Source organism: Trichomycterus rosablanca, chromosome 1 (genome assembly GCF_030014385.1).
Source record: "Trichomycterus rosablanca isolate fTriRos1 chromosome 1, fTriRos1.hap1, whole genome shotgun sequence".
Lineage (NCBI taxonomy): Eukaryota > Metazoa > Chordata > Actinopteri > Siluriformes > Trichomycteridae > Trichomycterus > Trichomycterus rosablanca.
The window spans coordinates 72388566-72404474 of NC_085988.1; the positions used below are offsets into that span (position 1 = coordinate 72388566).

The 15909-nt window shown below is 37.1% G+C and overlaps 1 protein-coding gene across 1 annotated transcript in view; it reads left to right on the forward strand.

The window, feature by feature from the left end:
* The first annotated feature begins 1237 nt into the window (after nucleotides 1–1237).
* tfec (transcription factor EC) overlaps nucleotides 1238–15909 on the forward strand; it is a 48673-nt gene continuing 34001 nt past the window's right edge. The window contains exon 1 of the mRNA XM_063006371.1: nucleotides 1238–1408. Within this exon, the coding sequence (XP_062862441.1) occupies nucleotides 1238–1408 (171 nt within the window). The remainder of the gene's footprint in view (nucleotides 1409–15909) is intronic.

Consider the following 15909-nt stretch of genomic DNA (forward strand, 5'->3'; position numbering starts at 1 on the left):
TTTTGAGGATGGAATTGGTGTTTTTTCCCACTTCAGGTATTTGGAAATAGTAGTTTCCAAAAACCTGAAGTTCTCCACAGTAGACACAGTGCTGTTAGATCTTGTGATGGGATGGGGGTTGTCTCCTAAAGTTCACTATCATCTCCACAGTCTTGAGTGTGTTCTGCACCAGTACACCAACCATTCGATCTCCTGCTGATATGCAGATTCATCTCTTTCTTCAGCTATTTTATAAACAATCAGCTATTTGGTTTAAATTTGTTTATTCTCATCCCTATTCTCATTACTTTGCTACAATCTCCAAAAAACATATTTTAATTAAGCAAATTAAGAGACAGGGAGCCAGACCACCCCAATCTTAGGAAATAAAGTTGAAGTTCACTACTGTTTACAATGTGTTTTACACAATTTCTCCCTAAACCAGGCCACATCCCAACTTACATACTACTGTTATAATTAAGTGTTATGGTATAGTTACACTACAAAAGACTGTAGTTTGGGACTGCTGTGTCTGCTCTTAACCCAAGCAGCTGAATAGCTTTTCTGATTGTCCAACAGCTGTCCAGACTATGCTACTCGAGTATCTTAGCTATAAACCATCAAGAGTCCAGTGATATCCTTCTCAGAGACCATTCACAGACCTGTGCCATACTATTCAGAATCTTAACAAGAGATACTTACATTATTAAACTACTGCAAAAAGAACAGAATTCTCTGCCTGTGACTTTGAGCTGAAACCATTATTTCATTATTTAAATGATAACACAGAAGCATAAAGTCTGAGTATTAGTCTGGTGATAAAATTATCCAGTCCGATTGGGTTTCATATCAACAGATTGTGCTTTATTAAGAACATGTGATTCTTATTATAATCGAGCTAGATTTTAATCAATTACTGGCTGTGCTACAAACTCCAAACTAAAAACATTAAAAGCATTAATAAAATCCTAGACCCTACTATATTCCAATTTTTAAGAGTTTTAAAAAGGGATCATTCATAAAACAGTAGGTCACCATGTACACAAATTAAGTTAATTAGATAGGTATTATAAATAAACAAAATAAGGATCACAGCAAAAGTAAAATGTATCTAAAATGTGTCATGTACAGGTCATGAATTAATATTCCAATAGAATTTAGAGATTTAATTTACTGAGTACACATCTACATAAAATGCAGCATTTGATTAAGATTTTAATTCTTTCAAACTTTCTTTATTTTCAGAGCACTTTCCAGAATGTACCAGACTCACTCAAGCGTGCCCGATTATGTTATGAGGAGTGAAATGAATGAGCAGTGGAGACGAGGGCCATGGCAGTACTCCTATAGCTTCCCATCCACACCCCAGCATGGAACCTACAATCACTTGCAACCCCCAGCCTGGAACCAAACCTGCTCTACTTGGAAGGTAAATTCATCCTAACTGACTTCAAATTAAATCTGATGCCCCAGCTGTCTTTAATTCATACACTTAAAGTCTAAAGATGAGATACACTTGTGAGGGACATGTATGTCATGAAAATCTTGGAATTTCTTAGATTTCTAAAGCTGTTTTTCCCACACATAATAAATGCAGCACTTTTTAAAATCTAGAATATATGTCAAAATTTGCTGAATTGAAGTTCTATCATGTAATTTAACTATGTGACCATATAAATAAGGCTTGTTTACCTGACCCCTTGTAAAGAACATGGAACAGTGGTCTGCCAAATTCAAAATTAAAAGCTAAACTGTTACCCTATGCAATAAATGAATCTGTCAAGATGACCATGTGTAACCCAAGAATCACTTAAAAACTAATCTGATATGAATTTTAAGCTGATGGAATACAGGTGTCACATCACTGTGGGCCTAGAAGTTGTGCGTGTGTGTGTGTGTGTGTGTGTGTTGTTATTTAAATTAAACACCTTTGTTTAGGTCACTGATGTTCCCATTTGAATTCTTGAGGCTATGCTTGACTAGGTACACAGTTTTACAAGATGTCCATATTCTGTTTGCCATATGATGCAGGTTTAGCTGGGGTAGGTTGTGTTTGTTTGTATGACCAAATGCAAATTCATATTTCCAGTGCAAAAGATAAATACATGTGTTAAAAAGAGGCAAAATTGTATATGTTCTCTGCTCTTTTGTATTACCTGTTTAAATAGTGTAAATTTAGCTTAAATTTTGTTGATTATGTTGTCATGAAAATATGATAATAATATCTGCAAGCAAAACTATCTATCACTAAACAATCCGGTAGTTTCTGTCACTCAGTGTGTCCAATAACATCCATTTGAATGACGAGGACATTTAAATGACATTGACAAATGATCTATAGAGTTTTATCATGAGGATTTTATTTGGATGTTTTGTTGCTGATATTAATAATTATAATAGCAAGATAGAATTTTATATTGATATTAATTATCATGATAATTTGAGGTAAGTAGTAATCATCTGATGTGTCATGTTTATGACTGCTGAAGTAAACAAGGACAAACAAATAATGGAAAAATTACATTTTTATTAAAGGCCAGGTTTATATTAATAATGATATGCAGCAAAGGTTATGAGTAAAACAGCAAACTAGCATTTGATTTCAAATAAGGGATATACGTACATATACTTAGATAAAATGATAATAAAGGTATTAAAGATACTATATGTATTTTACTTCAGAATTGAACTGGATTTGACTGCTAAATGCAAATGCAAACCAGAGATAGAATCCGTTTTTTCAGTTAGAAATATTTAATATTTCCATGTAAATACTAAAACTGATATTGAACTGATTGGACCTTATTGGACGCGTTATGTAATATATTAGCATATCCAAGAATCTATAAGAGAGCTTAAAACTGAACTAAAAGACCAACTAAAGAGATATCAGCACATCTGAATAATTTAAAAATGAAGCACTGATAAAATTCTTAATATCAAATGACGTAGTACAGGATATAACAGGATATGTTATTTGGAATAAGTAATAATACAGTATATGTTAAGTAAAAAGTAGATGCAGGTGATGAAACTCGACGGTAATGAGGCTTTTTTTTTTTTTTTATTATAAAAGCTGCATAGAGAGCCAGATATTTGGTTTGAAAGGGGGTTAGGTAAGTAGTATTGGTTAAAACTAACAGGTAATTTCCAGTTCAAGAAATTTAAACATCACACTTCCTCAAGGCACTTCTCCACAGGAAAATCCATGTTATACATTGCTCCATGTTCCCACGACTGTAAATACAATATGTAGCCAAAAGTGAGGTCACATGTTTCAGCCTGTTACTAAAAGGGTGTATAAAATCAATCATATCTAATAAAGACTCAGTACTGACTGCAGCACAAAGCGACGTCTATGAAGACACAGTTTGTCAAGTTTGTTGTGGAGAAAATCCAGTGACATGCACAGAACTGTGACCTTAACCTTACTGAACACTATTAGGATGAACTGAGAACTAGTTTTGGAATAGACTGTCCATCAAGCTTATGGTCAGGTGTGCACATACTTTTGATCAATTAGTGTCACTAATTAATTAAGGTATTTATTTTTTAATTTCAATGCATTCATTTATTCATTAGGAATCAAATCCAAGACCTTCTTGCTGTGAGGCAACAGTACATTTAGTACACAAATAAATCCTGCCACTCTCTGCCACCCACTCCATACTGCTTGCACTCTCTTCTTCACCTTTCTAACACAGCGGCTATTACTTTGTACACTCAACCCCAAGTATTTAAACTCGTCCGCTTTCATCACATTCATAACTCTGTCCAACTTAACCTTCTCACCACCTTCCTCTCATTCACAGATGTACTGTGCTTTACCCTTGCTAACTTTGATTCACCTTCTCTCCAATGAAAACCTTCATCTCTTGAGGCGCTCCTTATCCTGCTCCCTACTCTCACTACACTTCACAATATCAACCACAAACATCATCTAACCTGCTGTAAATACTTCCCACCTTTGCTCCTCTGTCTGGTAATACAGTACAAGTCCCAGCTTCTCATGCCGCTTGCCTTTTCCTTAGACTTCTCTCTTTGCCTCACACCGCATATCCGAGTACTCCTGTCTACTCTCTTTGTCTCTCAGGAGTTCCCAGTACTCTTCCACCAACCTCTTCCTTCTTAAACTTTCCTGCACTTCTTCATTCCACCACCAAGTCTCTTTCTTCCTCTTTTCAGATGTTACTCCAAGTACCTTCCTGGCTGATTCCCTTACCATTTTTGCAGTTAGTGTCCAGTTGTCTAGCTCCCTTTCACCACCACCTGGCACCTGTCTTACCTCTTCTCTGAATTTTATACCACCTTCTATTTTTATAATAATAATAATAATAATAATAATAATAATGTTACACTTATATAGTGCCTTTTACAAAACCCAAGGTCGCTTTACATACAAAAGTAACAATCACACAGAAATAGCAAAAGATGAAGTGAGAAAGTGCTGAGAAAAAAGGTGAGTCTTCAGAAGAGCTTTAAATTCAGAGAGAGAGGAAGTGGAACATAGAGAGGAAGGAAGAAAGTTCTAGAGTGAAGGGGCAGCAACACTAAAAGATCAACCGCCCATAGTACTCAGTCTGAACCTGGGAACTACCAGGAGACCAGCATCTGACAACCTTAAATTCTGGGATGGAGTCTAGCACTTGAGAAGGTCCGACAAATAAACAGAACCTACACCATGGAGTGCCTTTATTAACCTTCATCATTTAATCCTTGGTTCCGCCCTCTGCACTCCACTTTCTTCCGCCTCTTCAAAGACATCCAAAGACATCCTACAGACCACCATCAGTTGCTGTCAAACTACACTCACCCCTGCCACCACCAGGCCATCTCCAATTTCTTTTAGGTTGCGTCTCCTGCATAGTGCACCTTCCCCTGCTCTTATGTCACCTGGTGTTCCACCTTCTTCTTAAAATGTGTTTTCATTACAGACATTCCATTCTTTTTGCAAAATCTACCACCATCTGTTTTTCATTATTCCTCACCTTAACATCATATCTACCTAACACCTTCTTAACACCTCTATTCCCTTCAATAACATGCCCATTGAGTTCAGCTCCAATCAGAACGCTCTCATCGTTGGGTACCCTCTCCACCACTTCATCTAACTCAATCCAGAAATCCTTTCTCCTCTATCAACCCACTTGTGGGGCATTTTCACTAATGACAATTATCAGCACTCCATTAATTCCCAGCCGCACACTTATCACTCTATGAGACACTCTTTTCACCTCCACTACATTCTTGATATACTCTTCTGTCAAGGTTACCCCTACCACATTTCTCCTCCTATCTAAACAATGGTAATACAGTTTAAACCCACCTCTAATACTCTTAGCCCTACTTCCCTTCCACTTCATCTCTTGCACACATAGTATGTCAACCTTTCTTCTTTCTTTAATATCAGCTAGCTCTCTCCCTTTATCAGGCATAGTGCCCATGTTCAACATTCCTACTCTCAACCTCTACCTTCTTACCATTCTTCCCCCCTCTTCTCCTGCTTTCTCCTCCTTGGCCAAACAGTAGAATAGTTACCACCAGTACACTGCTGACCAACAGTTCTTGGGGTGGACATTGTTAACCTGGGTCTCGATCAATCTGGTATGTAAATATCACTTGATCCGCATATTTGATTTGACAGTTTTTTATGCCAAATGCCCCCCCCCCCCCCTCCCCCATTTACCCAAGCTTGGGACTGGGACCTATACACACACCCCCAATGCCCAGGTTACAGGACAGTCTTATAACTCGTAAATAAAAGTTAATAATTGTATTGAGCAGTAGTTTTAGAAGCATAAAACATGAGCACACGTGTATACTAGCTAAAACCTGGACCGTATTCTCATGTCTGCTGCAGTGCCGCTTAGTCACATAACGCGATTACAGACAAATGCAGATATCCGCAAACTGACGCAGAAACCACCCAAATGGCTCTTCGTGTCTCAGGAGTTATTTCTCAGGAATTCGGACCCTGAGGATTTTGTGGCAGCATTGTGCGAGCTATAAGTCCTTACCAAGAGCTGAGTGATTATTCAAATCAAGCTATTCAAATAGTCTTAATCAGTGTGGACTAGCACCCTCCTGGCCCTGGTTCTAGATATGTTGTAAATCATATTGATTTTACACTATATGGCCAAAAGTATATGGACACCTGTTATTTATAACCGTGTTATAATATAATATAGCAGTACAAGTCCCCTTTTTGCAAGCCTTTACTCCTCTGGAAAGGCTTTCTTTCTTCCAGTATGTCTGTCAAAAGAGCATATGTGTGGTCAAGCATCAATTCAGGATGAAATGTCCTGGCGTTCAACCAACATTCTAATCCATTTAATAGATAATCAATGGGCTTGAGGTCCTAGCTTTGTGCAGGCTATTGAGGTCCCTTCACACCAAATCTGTCAATTAATTGATTTAGTTAAATAAATCACATGACCTATACTACATTGTTTGTATAATAATTTTATAATGTCAGCTGTTTGTATGTGATAGAAAGAACAAGGCTGAAGACAATGGGCATTTGAAGCCTGCAACTTGTGTGTGGTAACCACAAGACATGTAGTATCTATTACTTTATTCATTCATTTATACACTTCATCCTGATCTTGGTTGCTGTGGGTTTAGAGTACACTGAGAAACACTGGGTACAAGGCAGGAATACACTCTATACAGATCAAGGCAGTAACCATTTTATATTCATGCATACTTTTTATAAAACTGGAATACACAGAAAAAACTAGAACAGTGACGGGAGGTGAGGATTCCTAGGACCCAGGAGCTGTACAAAGCTCACATTAAAAGCTGAACAACCACACCATCCTAATTCATTAATTTTTTATTTCCAGAGATGATGACCCCACTGTGTTAAAATACATTCTTCTTGGTTTGATCAAACATTACTATATTCAAATGTTATGAATTAATGTTAATGTAATGTCTCATTGTAATGTTCCTGTTGTTTTATTTTCAAGGCAAGACCCCACTGTTTGGCCCTTTGTGTTAACAGGCCCACTTTGAATCGCTTTGATCGATGAGGGTTGCTTCCCCACTAATAGGATTAAAGCTGATTCCCTTCAAGTTCTCTGTACTGTGTGTAGTGTGGGTTGGAGACTGACCTGCCCTGCATCACCCCATCTTTCCACAGCTGAGACAAAGCAAGAAGGAATTTAAGTAAAAACTTCATATAATCCTCAGATGAAGCCATGGGGGGATGTTCAGAGTGTCTGTGGTATCTCTAAAAGCCCAATTGGATGTGTCTGCTGTGCTATGCCTGTGAGAAACATCAGTAAATATAGACGTTTGACAGATTAATGAGTATGCATCTGGTTGAAAAATAAATAATAGAAATAACAAATGAGTGGAGACATACGGGGGTTCTTCAAAAAGTTTCTGCACTTTTTAAAAACTATATTTATTAAGAATTTCAAAAACAAATTTATTATATTTCTACATAATCACTTTCCTGTGCGATGCATTTTTCTTAGCATCGTACCATTTTAATGCCTTCAGCAAAAATGTGTTTGGTTGAGCACATAGTCACTAATGCACCACTGCTTTCACATTATCATCACATGAAAATATTCTTACCCTTAAAACTTTTTTGAGCGTCCAAAAAGGTAGAAATCAGATGGTGCTAAATCCGGACTATTAGGTCTCTCTCAGTCTCCCAGACACAACCAATTACACCTCCTCCCGCCCTTACCATTTCTAACCAAAATGTAAAAGTGTGGAAACTTTTCGAAGATCCCTCGTATAACAAGGGATAAATTATAAAAACAATAAGCTGCTACCAATATGGCAAGAGAAATCTAAGATCTAAGTACATTTGAAAAAGTGTGTAATAACCATAGTTACTTGTCTACAGTAATGCTATGGCCTTCAAAGAGCCTAGATTTCAAACCAACTGACCATCAAAGCAACTATTTAAGGACTGTGCTATAAAGAACTAGTGTTCCGTTTCTCCAGTACAGTTTTACAGACTTTAAAAAAGAATGTATGCCACTTTATGCCAGCTTGCATACAAGCTGTGGTATTGGCTCCTGGTAACCCAACCTTTGGACATCTGTATATAGATTATAAATAGAATAATTCACCACTGCCCTTTAAAGATGTTGGCTCATTTAGATGCAACAGGAAATACAGTATGTTCAGCACAAAGCACAGAGTCAGTTTGTCTGGCTATAAGCAGTGCTTCATGCATCCATAACCTTATTAATTAAATAATTAGTTTGGCTAGATAAATACAGATTGTGACCACACAAATGCTACACCTAAGAACCTCAGAACACCAGTAACTTTGCCATGCTGTAAAAAACACATTCCCCACCTCCTCTTAACAAATATGGAGGCCTGTGCACTGGCATCAGTGAGCCTCATTAACGAGCTTACATACTCGCCTTTATGAGATTAATGCAGTACATGTAACAGGTGTCTGCCAAAATTCCAGCCCTATTTAAACCTCCCGGCCCATACCGGCCCTGTAATCCTATTAGCTCTAATTGAGTGAAGTCGGCAGTCTTTTTCAGTTAAACCAAGTTCAGTCACTAATAGGATTCAAAAGAAAAATGGTCAATACATAAGATATGTGGGGGTTTTAGTTGGGACACAAGGGCATTTCTGTGCCCATAGCTCTAGTCAGCACGAGTGCATTTGAGGCCATTTATGGTCTCTTTTACACACATACTGAAAAAATAACAGCATCTGTGCAAAATGATAGAAACTGATATTTGCAACAGTAATAGTAGTCTCGGTTTTTTTGACACACAGCTTTGGTTGGAGTTTTACAAATAGAGTTTAACTTTAAGAAGGTCATCTCAATAGCTTTTATCCAGATTTAGCTAATTTTGATGTCCCTCTATTTTGAGTCTATGTCCAGCCACACAATGTTTTTTAACAGTCAATCAGCACCAGAGCATAATACTTCCATCACCATGCTGACATTGCCTTACTTTTTATAGTCCAAAACAAATTTCTGGTTAGTGTGGCCAAAAAACCATAAACCTGAATTCAAAATCCCATTTAATTGGCAACTTTTGTAATGTAAAGCTTGCGTACAGTGCAATGTGTACAGCAAAAACTGTGTTGCATTAGCTCCTATAGTGATGGCAGACCTGTTTTTGGTAGTCAATTTAAACTAGACCACTTTGACAAAATGTCTTGCCTTTGTCTAATAGTAGTCAAATTATCCCTTTTTATGTCAGCATAGATAGGTCACTAACTGTAGGAAATTATAATCACTGAGAAAGTATTACTAGTATATCACAGTTGAATGACGATTTAACATTTTCAACACCCCAAAATTAATAATTCAAGTTGTATGGATATTTTTGACCCAGCAGAGTTTATATCTCAATTAAGAAAACTTTTTAATTAATGACATATGTGTTCCAGTCATTTATTAGCTGGAATGTGAATTCTAATCAGGTTATAAATGAGGTTTAATACAGATCAAGTCAGCATAATCTTACTTCAGTCAAAATGAATTTGTCATTATTATTACGATTGGGTGAAATCCAGCTAATATAAAAGGTTACTTTATAAAAACAAATATTTCATAGGTTTTTTAAATTAAAAATGATCCTATTATAAACCACCCAAAGAATTTTATACAAATGCAATATTTCAGTGAAACCTAAATTTCAAAAGAGATTAGTTAGTCTTCTATCAGCCTTTGTATTTTCCTGGGTGTCATCCTTCTGTTTGACCTTTGACTTTGACCACCATGCAATACTGCGTGTGACCTTTCCCCCTTTGGCCAGCACATCTATTGAGATTTAGCTCTGGTGTCTTTCGGACATGGCTCTTTTCAAAGTGGGATGTGGGATTTGAAACCCTGTAATATGACAAATAAACCAAAATGGAAAAAAAACTAGAAGGGCCAAATACTTTTTATGGTCTTGTATTACGATCTCACGTTTGTCAACAACACTTTCATAACTCTCAATCCTTTTGGTACACTGTTTTGTTGATATATTTATCAATTTGTTAGCTTCACGTTCCTTCTCACAACACTTAAAGAACAATTTGGCACTGAAGAAATTAAGTGATGAAGTGTTTTAGGTGTTATTTTGTACATTTCTTCTCCTACTGAGATGTGCAACAGTACGGGGTCGTCGTTGTTGCATTTTTCATTTTAAAATTGTCCACACATTCTCCATTGGGGACAGGTCAGGACTACAGGCAGGCTAGTCCGGAACCCGGACTATCTTCCTTTGCAGCCATGTCTTTGATAAGTGTGCAGCATGTGGTTTTGCATTATTTTGTTGAAAAACACACGGACGTCCCTGGGGAAAATGACGTCTTAAAGGCAGCACGTTGATTTAAAATCTCAATTTACTTTTCTTGTCAAAGAAATTGTCATACATCCCCATACTGTGGCAGACTTTGTAGGAATTGAAACTCTGTAATATGAACAAAAATCCTGTATTATGATCTTTTCCATGAGAGAAAATATACACAGTGACACAGTTTACCTCTAGGTCACTGGAAAATCTCCAGGAGTTCTGGTCAACAGGTATTTCTATTATCTGTGTTATTGTGGGATTGCAGATCTTATCCCTAAACATGCTAGGGGAAGTAGCCCAAGGTAAAGGAACCAGGTTTTACAGCAGCAATTAGGTTACGTGTTACTAATAGAACACCTATTAGTGTTCACACTGTGAAAACACCCTGTGGTGTGTAAATCATGTGTCCTGGGAAAGAAGTAGCAGGGACACTAACAAGGCATTGGTATAGAAGGCGATGACTGCTAAGACACCTGACCAGAATCAGATACAGGCTTTGTCTTACGTGAATATTACTAAAGGAATGTGGTAGCATTCTAAAAAACAAAAGCCTTCAGGTAGAGCCTTTTTAAACCTAGGGCTATTCAGTGGCAACTCAATATGCAAATACAGAGATGTTATCAGTAGTAAAGACAGTTCACTTGTTAAACCATAACTGGGACGAGAAGAAAATTGTCCTGCAATTTGTAAAAAGCCACAACAATGCTAATGGTATCACTGTACAGGCTGGTTTTAGATCATGGTAGGCCTGAGACCAAATTTAGCAGTCAAACAAGAACTAAATTTAATGGAGACAGTACAATAGAAATATTTGTGAGGCAGTGTCCACAAATACACAGGCTTTTTCTTTTTCTTTTTTAAATCTCACCATCCACATGAAAACGGCAAAGTGAAATAAAAATGTTGACATGAGCATTCCAGCTTGGTATGTTATATTATCATAATATAATATAAAATAAGACTGAAAAAACTGGTAACAATGTTAGAATATTGAATACTGGAGTGTGGAATTGGTGTGGATCAGTGTGTCTGCATGGGTTTTCACCGGGTGCTCTGGTTTACCTTCCACAGTCCATAGACATGCAGTCAAGCAAGTAAAAGACAACTAAATTGCCTCAGGTTCGAGTGTGTATGTGTGTGTGTGTGTGTGCCCTGTGATGGATGTTTCCTGCCTTTCGGCCAGAGACCCACTGAGACACTGACCTGGATAAAGCAGTGGAAGAATAGACAATAAATGAATGAAGGATGCTGCCAGGTATTTTGGGCACCAGGATATTATTGAATTCTACCGTCCCAGGCCACACTAGCCCTGAGAATATATACTGTGGAATTTACCACTGATTGAAGACTCATAATCTCTATAAGAAAAACACTACAGGCCATCGTTTGCAGTTTTAAATTAATTTCACTGGTAAAATTCTTGAATGACAGATACTTTTATTTTTCTTTCTACAATCCATCAGATTTATTTTTTCCTTTTGAAACAGATTTTAACTAAAAATAAGACACGATGCTTCACTCCTCACTCGCAGTTCAAGTAAACAGAAGAGTGGGGGGATAGTGTGCAATGCAGAAGCTGTATGGATGCTTACTTTTTGCCAAAAAACAAAAGAAACCGAAATATGTTGTTTGTTTGTTTGTTTATTAGGATTTTAACGTCATGTTTTACACTTTGGTTACATTCATGACAGGAACGGTAGTTACTCATTACACAAGATTCATCAGTTTACAAGGTTATATCCAACACAGTCATGGACAGTTTAGTGTCTCCAATTCACCTCACTTGCATGTCTTTAGACTGTGGGAGGAAACCGGAGCACCCGGAGTAAACCCACGCAGACAGAGAACATGCAAACTCCACACAGAAAGGACCAGGACCACCCCACCTGGGGATCGAACCCAGGACCTTCTTGCTGTGAGGCGACAGTGCTACCCACTTAGACATGCAAACTTTACATTAGTGGATGTTAGTGTAAAAAATATTATATTAATTATGATAGTGTAATAATTTAAAAATGTTCTTAAAGCCCCTGTTTAGGTCTATCGGTGTAAATTGAAGACACACATCTTAAAATCTTGATGGTTGTTGTGAAATTTAAAGACTTAAAAATCCCCCCAGTCAGACCTAATAGAGAGTTTCCACACAAGTGGCTGCATTTATAAACTTACTTGCAAAAACCCTAAAAAGTACTTACATTTATTAACAGTTGGTGGTATGTTTGTATGTTTGCTATAGTGGAGTCATATGGTGTACTAAGGTTAATCTTAACCCTTCAAACAGGATCCCTAATCGAACCATCAACTGTCAATCAAACGATGAGAATTCTCATCATCCACAAAGTTAAGACCATTTACACAATTAGACAATCACCTCTGTCCATAATCAGAATACACGATAAATAACACAGAGGACGAAGGTATAAATGCATTGGGGTTTGGTTAAGTGTAAGTAAGTTGTACATTAAAGAATGCCAGTAATTGGCCCTGCGGTTTTCATTCCGTGCCCTATTTCTTTCAATTCATTAACTCAAAATAATGGGTTCAGGTTCATTCGTAAGCTAAGCAGTGCAAAACTTCAGCAGGCTGCGCATGTGTGTGTGGGTTGAGTTTAGTGTGTGCATGTGTGCGATTGTAGCATTGATGGGGGACTGGTACCCACGGACTTGTCGACAGACTAGGACGGAAAAGTCTCTTTGTTGAAGCAGAAAAGAGTGCAAGTGGTTGTTATTACTTTAGTGAATTTTATTAAGATACCTGTGTGATCGCAATGCTGGAATATAGCTGGTATGGTCAGGTAAGTCAGCTCGCTGTACAAGCAGGCCTTAAAAATAAAATGCACTGCTAAGATCATCACTGCTATCCAATAAAATCTTTTTTTATATAAAGTATAAATATAATTAACTTTGATCATCACATACAGTATTACTTTGATAGTATAAAATGTGCTTAAACAATAAAATTACAATTTTAAATGTGCCTGTAAGAATAACTAAGTGAACAGTATATCATTACTGAATATTTTTCTAAAGCATTTGTGGATTAACATACACAGAATGTGATATTTTTGTAATACAACTATAGGTGAATTATATGTAATAGTTTTATATTCTTTGTTCACTTTAAAAAAAGTGTCCAACATAAATGCCAATTAAATTTAAGTTTTAAATAGCGATAGGACATAGCTTAGTGGACAGTCACTACTGAAAAAATATATAATTATTATATTTCATAAAATACTGATAGATTAACATATGAAAATGTGCATTTCCCATTAAGAAGTCAAAATGTTATCAACCACATATATTATCTACAAATGCTATTAAAATGGTCAACTTGAATACAAATAGCTTAATGTCCAGTAAGTACAATTCATCTGTCAGTACATACTTTGTATGTTGTAGCCTAGTGGTTAAGGTACAGGACTAGTAAGCAGAAGGTTGCTGGTTCAAACCCCACCACTGCCAGGTTACCACTGTTAGGTTCTTGAGCAAGGCCTGTAACCCTCAGTTGCTTAAACTGTATACTGTAAGTTGCTTTGGATAAAGGTGTCTGCTAAATGCCGAAAATGTAAATGTACTTTGGTAGGAAAACTTTGTTTGCACTTGTGTACTGTGTTGCCCTGGTCCTGTAGGAACAGTCCTGTGTTTCAATATGTACTTTTATAGAACTGAAATGACCATGAAGCCTCTTAAACTTGAACTTTCAAGTCTTAAACCTAAAAAACCCCCACAGGACCACCACAGAGCAGATATTATTTGGGTGGTGGATTATTCTCAGCACTGCAGTGACAGTGTCAACACACACTAACACACCACCACCATGTCAGTGTCACTGCAGTGCTGAGAATAATCCACCACCTAAATACCTGCTCTGTAGCGGTCCTGTGGGGGTCCTGACCATTGAAGAACAGGGTGAAAGCAGGCTAAAAATGTATGTAGAGAGTGCAGGAGTGCAGAATCAAAAAGATGCTTATAATGTTATGCCTGGTTGGTGTATATAATGTGTATTAAAAATAATAAAAAAGCTTTTTTTGCATATATTAAGAGAGGCACATGATGTACCATACAGTTAAAAATTCTAGGGCTAAACATATGTCTTTGGAATGGTTGGTGTTTAAATGTAATATTGGGACACTACCATTCACCTTGTCCCAACATAGAAAACGCGTGTAAAAAAAACCCCCTGATCTAACCCTTAACCTAATTGATAAAATCTAACTGGAATCTATCTAATCTAGCAGTTTACAGCACATGATGTGCTAAAATAGCACATGCTATAGTGGATACTGCATTCATGCAACCAATTTTAAACTGACTTCACCTCACAGGGTTCCCATACCTGAGTGATTAATAGATTAATGAGTCTGAAGTCAGGCATTTGGTATGAAGAGCATCCTGTGGTGATGAAAAGACAGAATTCAAGTCATGTTAACATCATGTAGGTGCAAAGCTTTGAGTAAACTGCTTAGCAGAGGGTACACATGCAACTTTCTCAAAGCCTCTCAGTAATGTGGGATTCCCCCCAAATAAATGCTTTGTTATTAATGCATTGTGGCAAAAAAGAGTGAGTCATTGTTTGAGAAGTGCAGCAAAGTGGGTATATAGAATTTAAAATCAACCTAACAACAATTCAAAATGAATATCTTAACATTTAAAGGGATTTAAAATTCTTTGTTTATAAATTTTTACTTAGCACAACAACACTTTAAAGTAACCAGGTACCACTCATATGTTTTTGACACAGTCTTGGACAATTTTGTATCTCCAATTCACCTCACTTGCATGTCGTTTGACTGTGGGAGGAAACCGGAGCTCCCGGAGGAAACCCACACAGACACAACATGCAAACTCCACACAGAAAGAACCCAGACCACCCCACCTGGGGATCAAACCCAGGACCTTCTTGCTGTGAGGTGACAGTGCTACCCACTGAGCCATCATGCCGCCCTTACATCACACATGATTTGCTTCAGATCAAAGCATTGATTTCTACTTCAGTACTATTTCTCTGTGCTGGGAAACTACTTGTTTGAACTTAATGACCAATACAAATCTGTATATAATTAATGTAGTTATATTTCTGAGTTTTTGTTTTTTCAATGTTAACATTATTAATAAGTAAAGCAATGAATCAAATAATACATTTTATTTTCATCAACTGCTTTATCCTGGTCAGCATCACAGCTGGTTCAGTTTCACCGGGAAACACTATGCACAAGGCAGGAATACCCTAGACAAGGTGTCAATCCATCACAAGACCTTTGCCATTTTTCCCTCAGACAAAGCCAGTCTTATCTGTTTAGATGCCTGGCTGGCTGATAGGCCGGCATAACTGCGATTTAAACCCAGTGACCACAGTGCCACCTGTGCACCCCAAAGAATAAATTATCTTTGTTAAAACATCATACATATTTACAAACAATATTTATGACAATAAAATAAAGATTAGGAATAAATTATTAACAATACTACTACTACTACCATTAATAATAACAACAATAATAATAATCTGATGATGATAATTGACAGCCATTAATGGTGCATAAAGTCACTTTTTAAGTATGTGCACTTTACACTTAACATTCTGCATTTCAAAAACAGACTACTTTAACTCCTTTTTAAGTATCAGATAGTGTCCAGCAAATGCA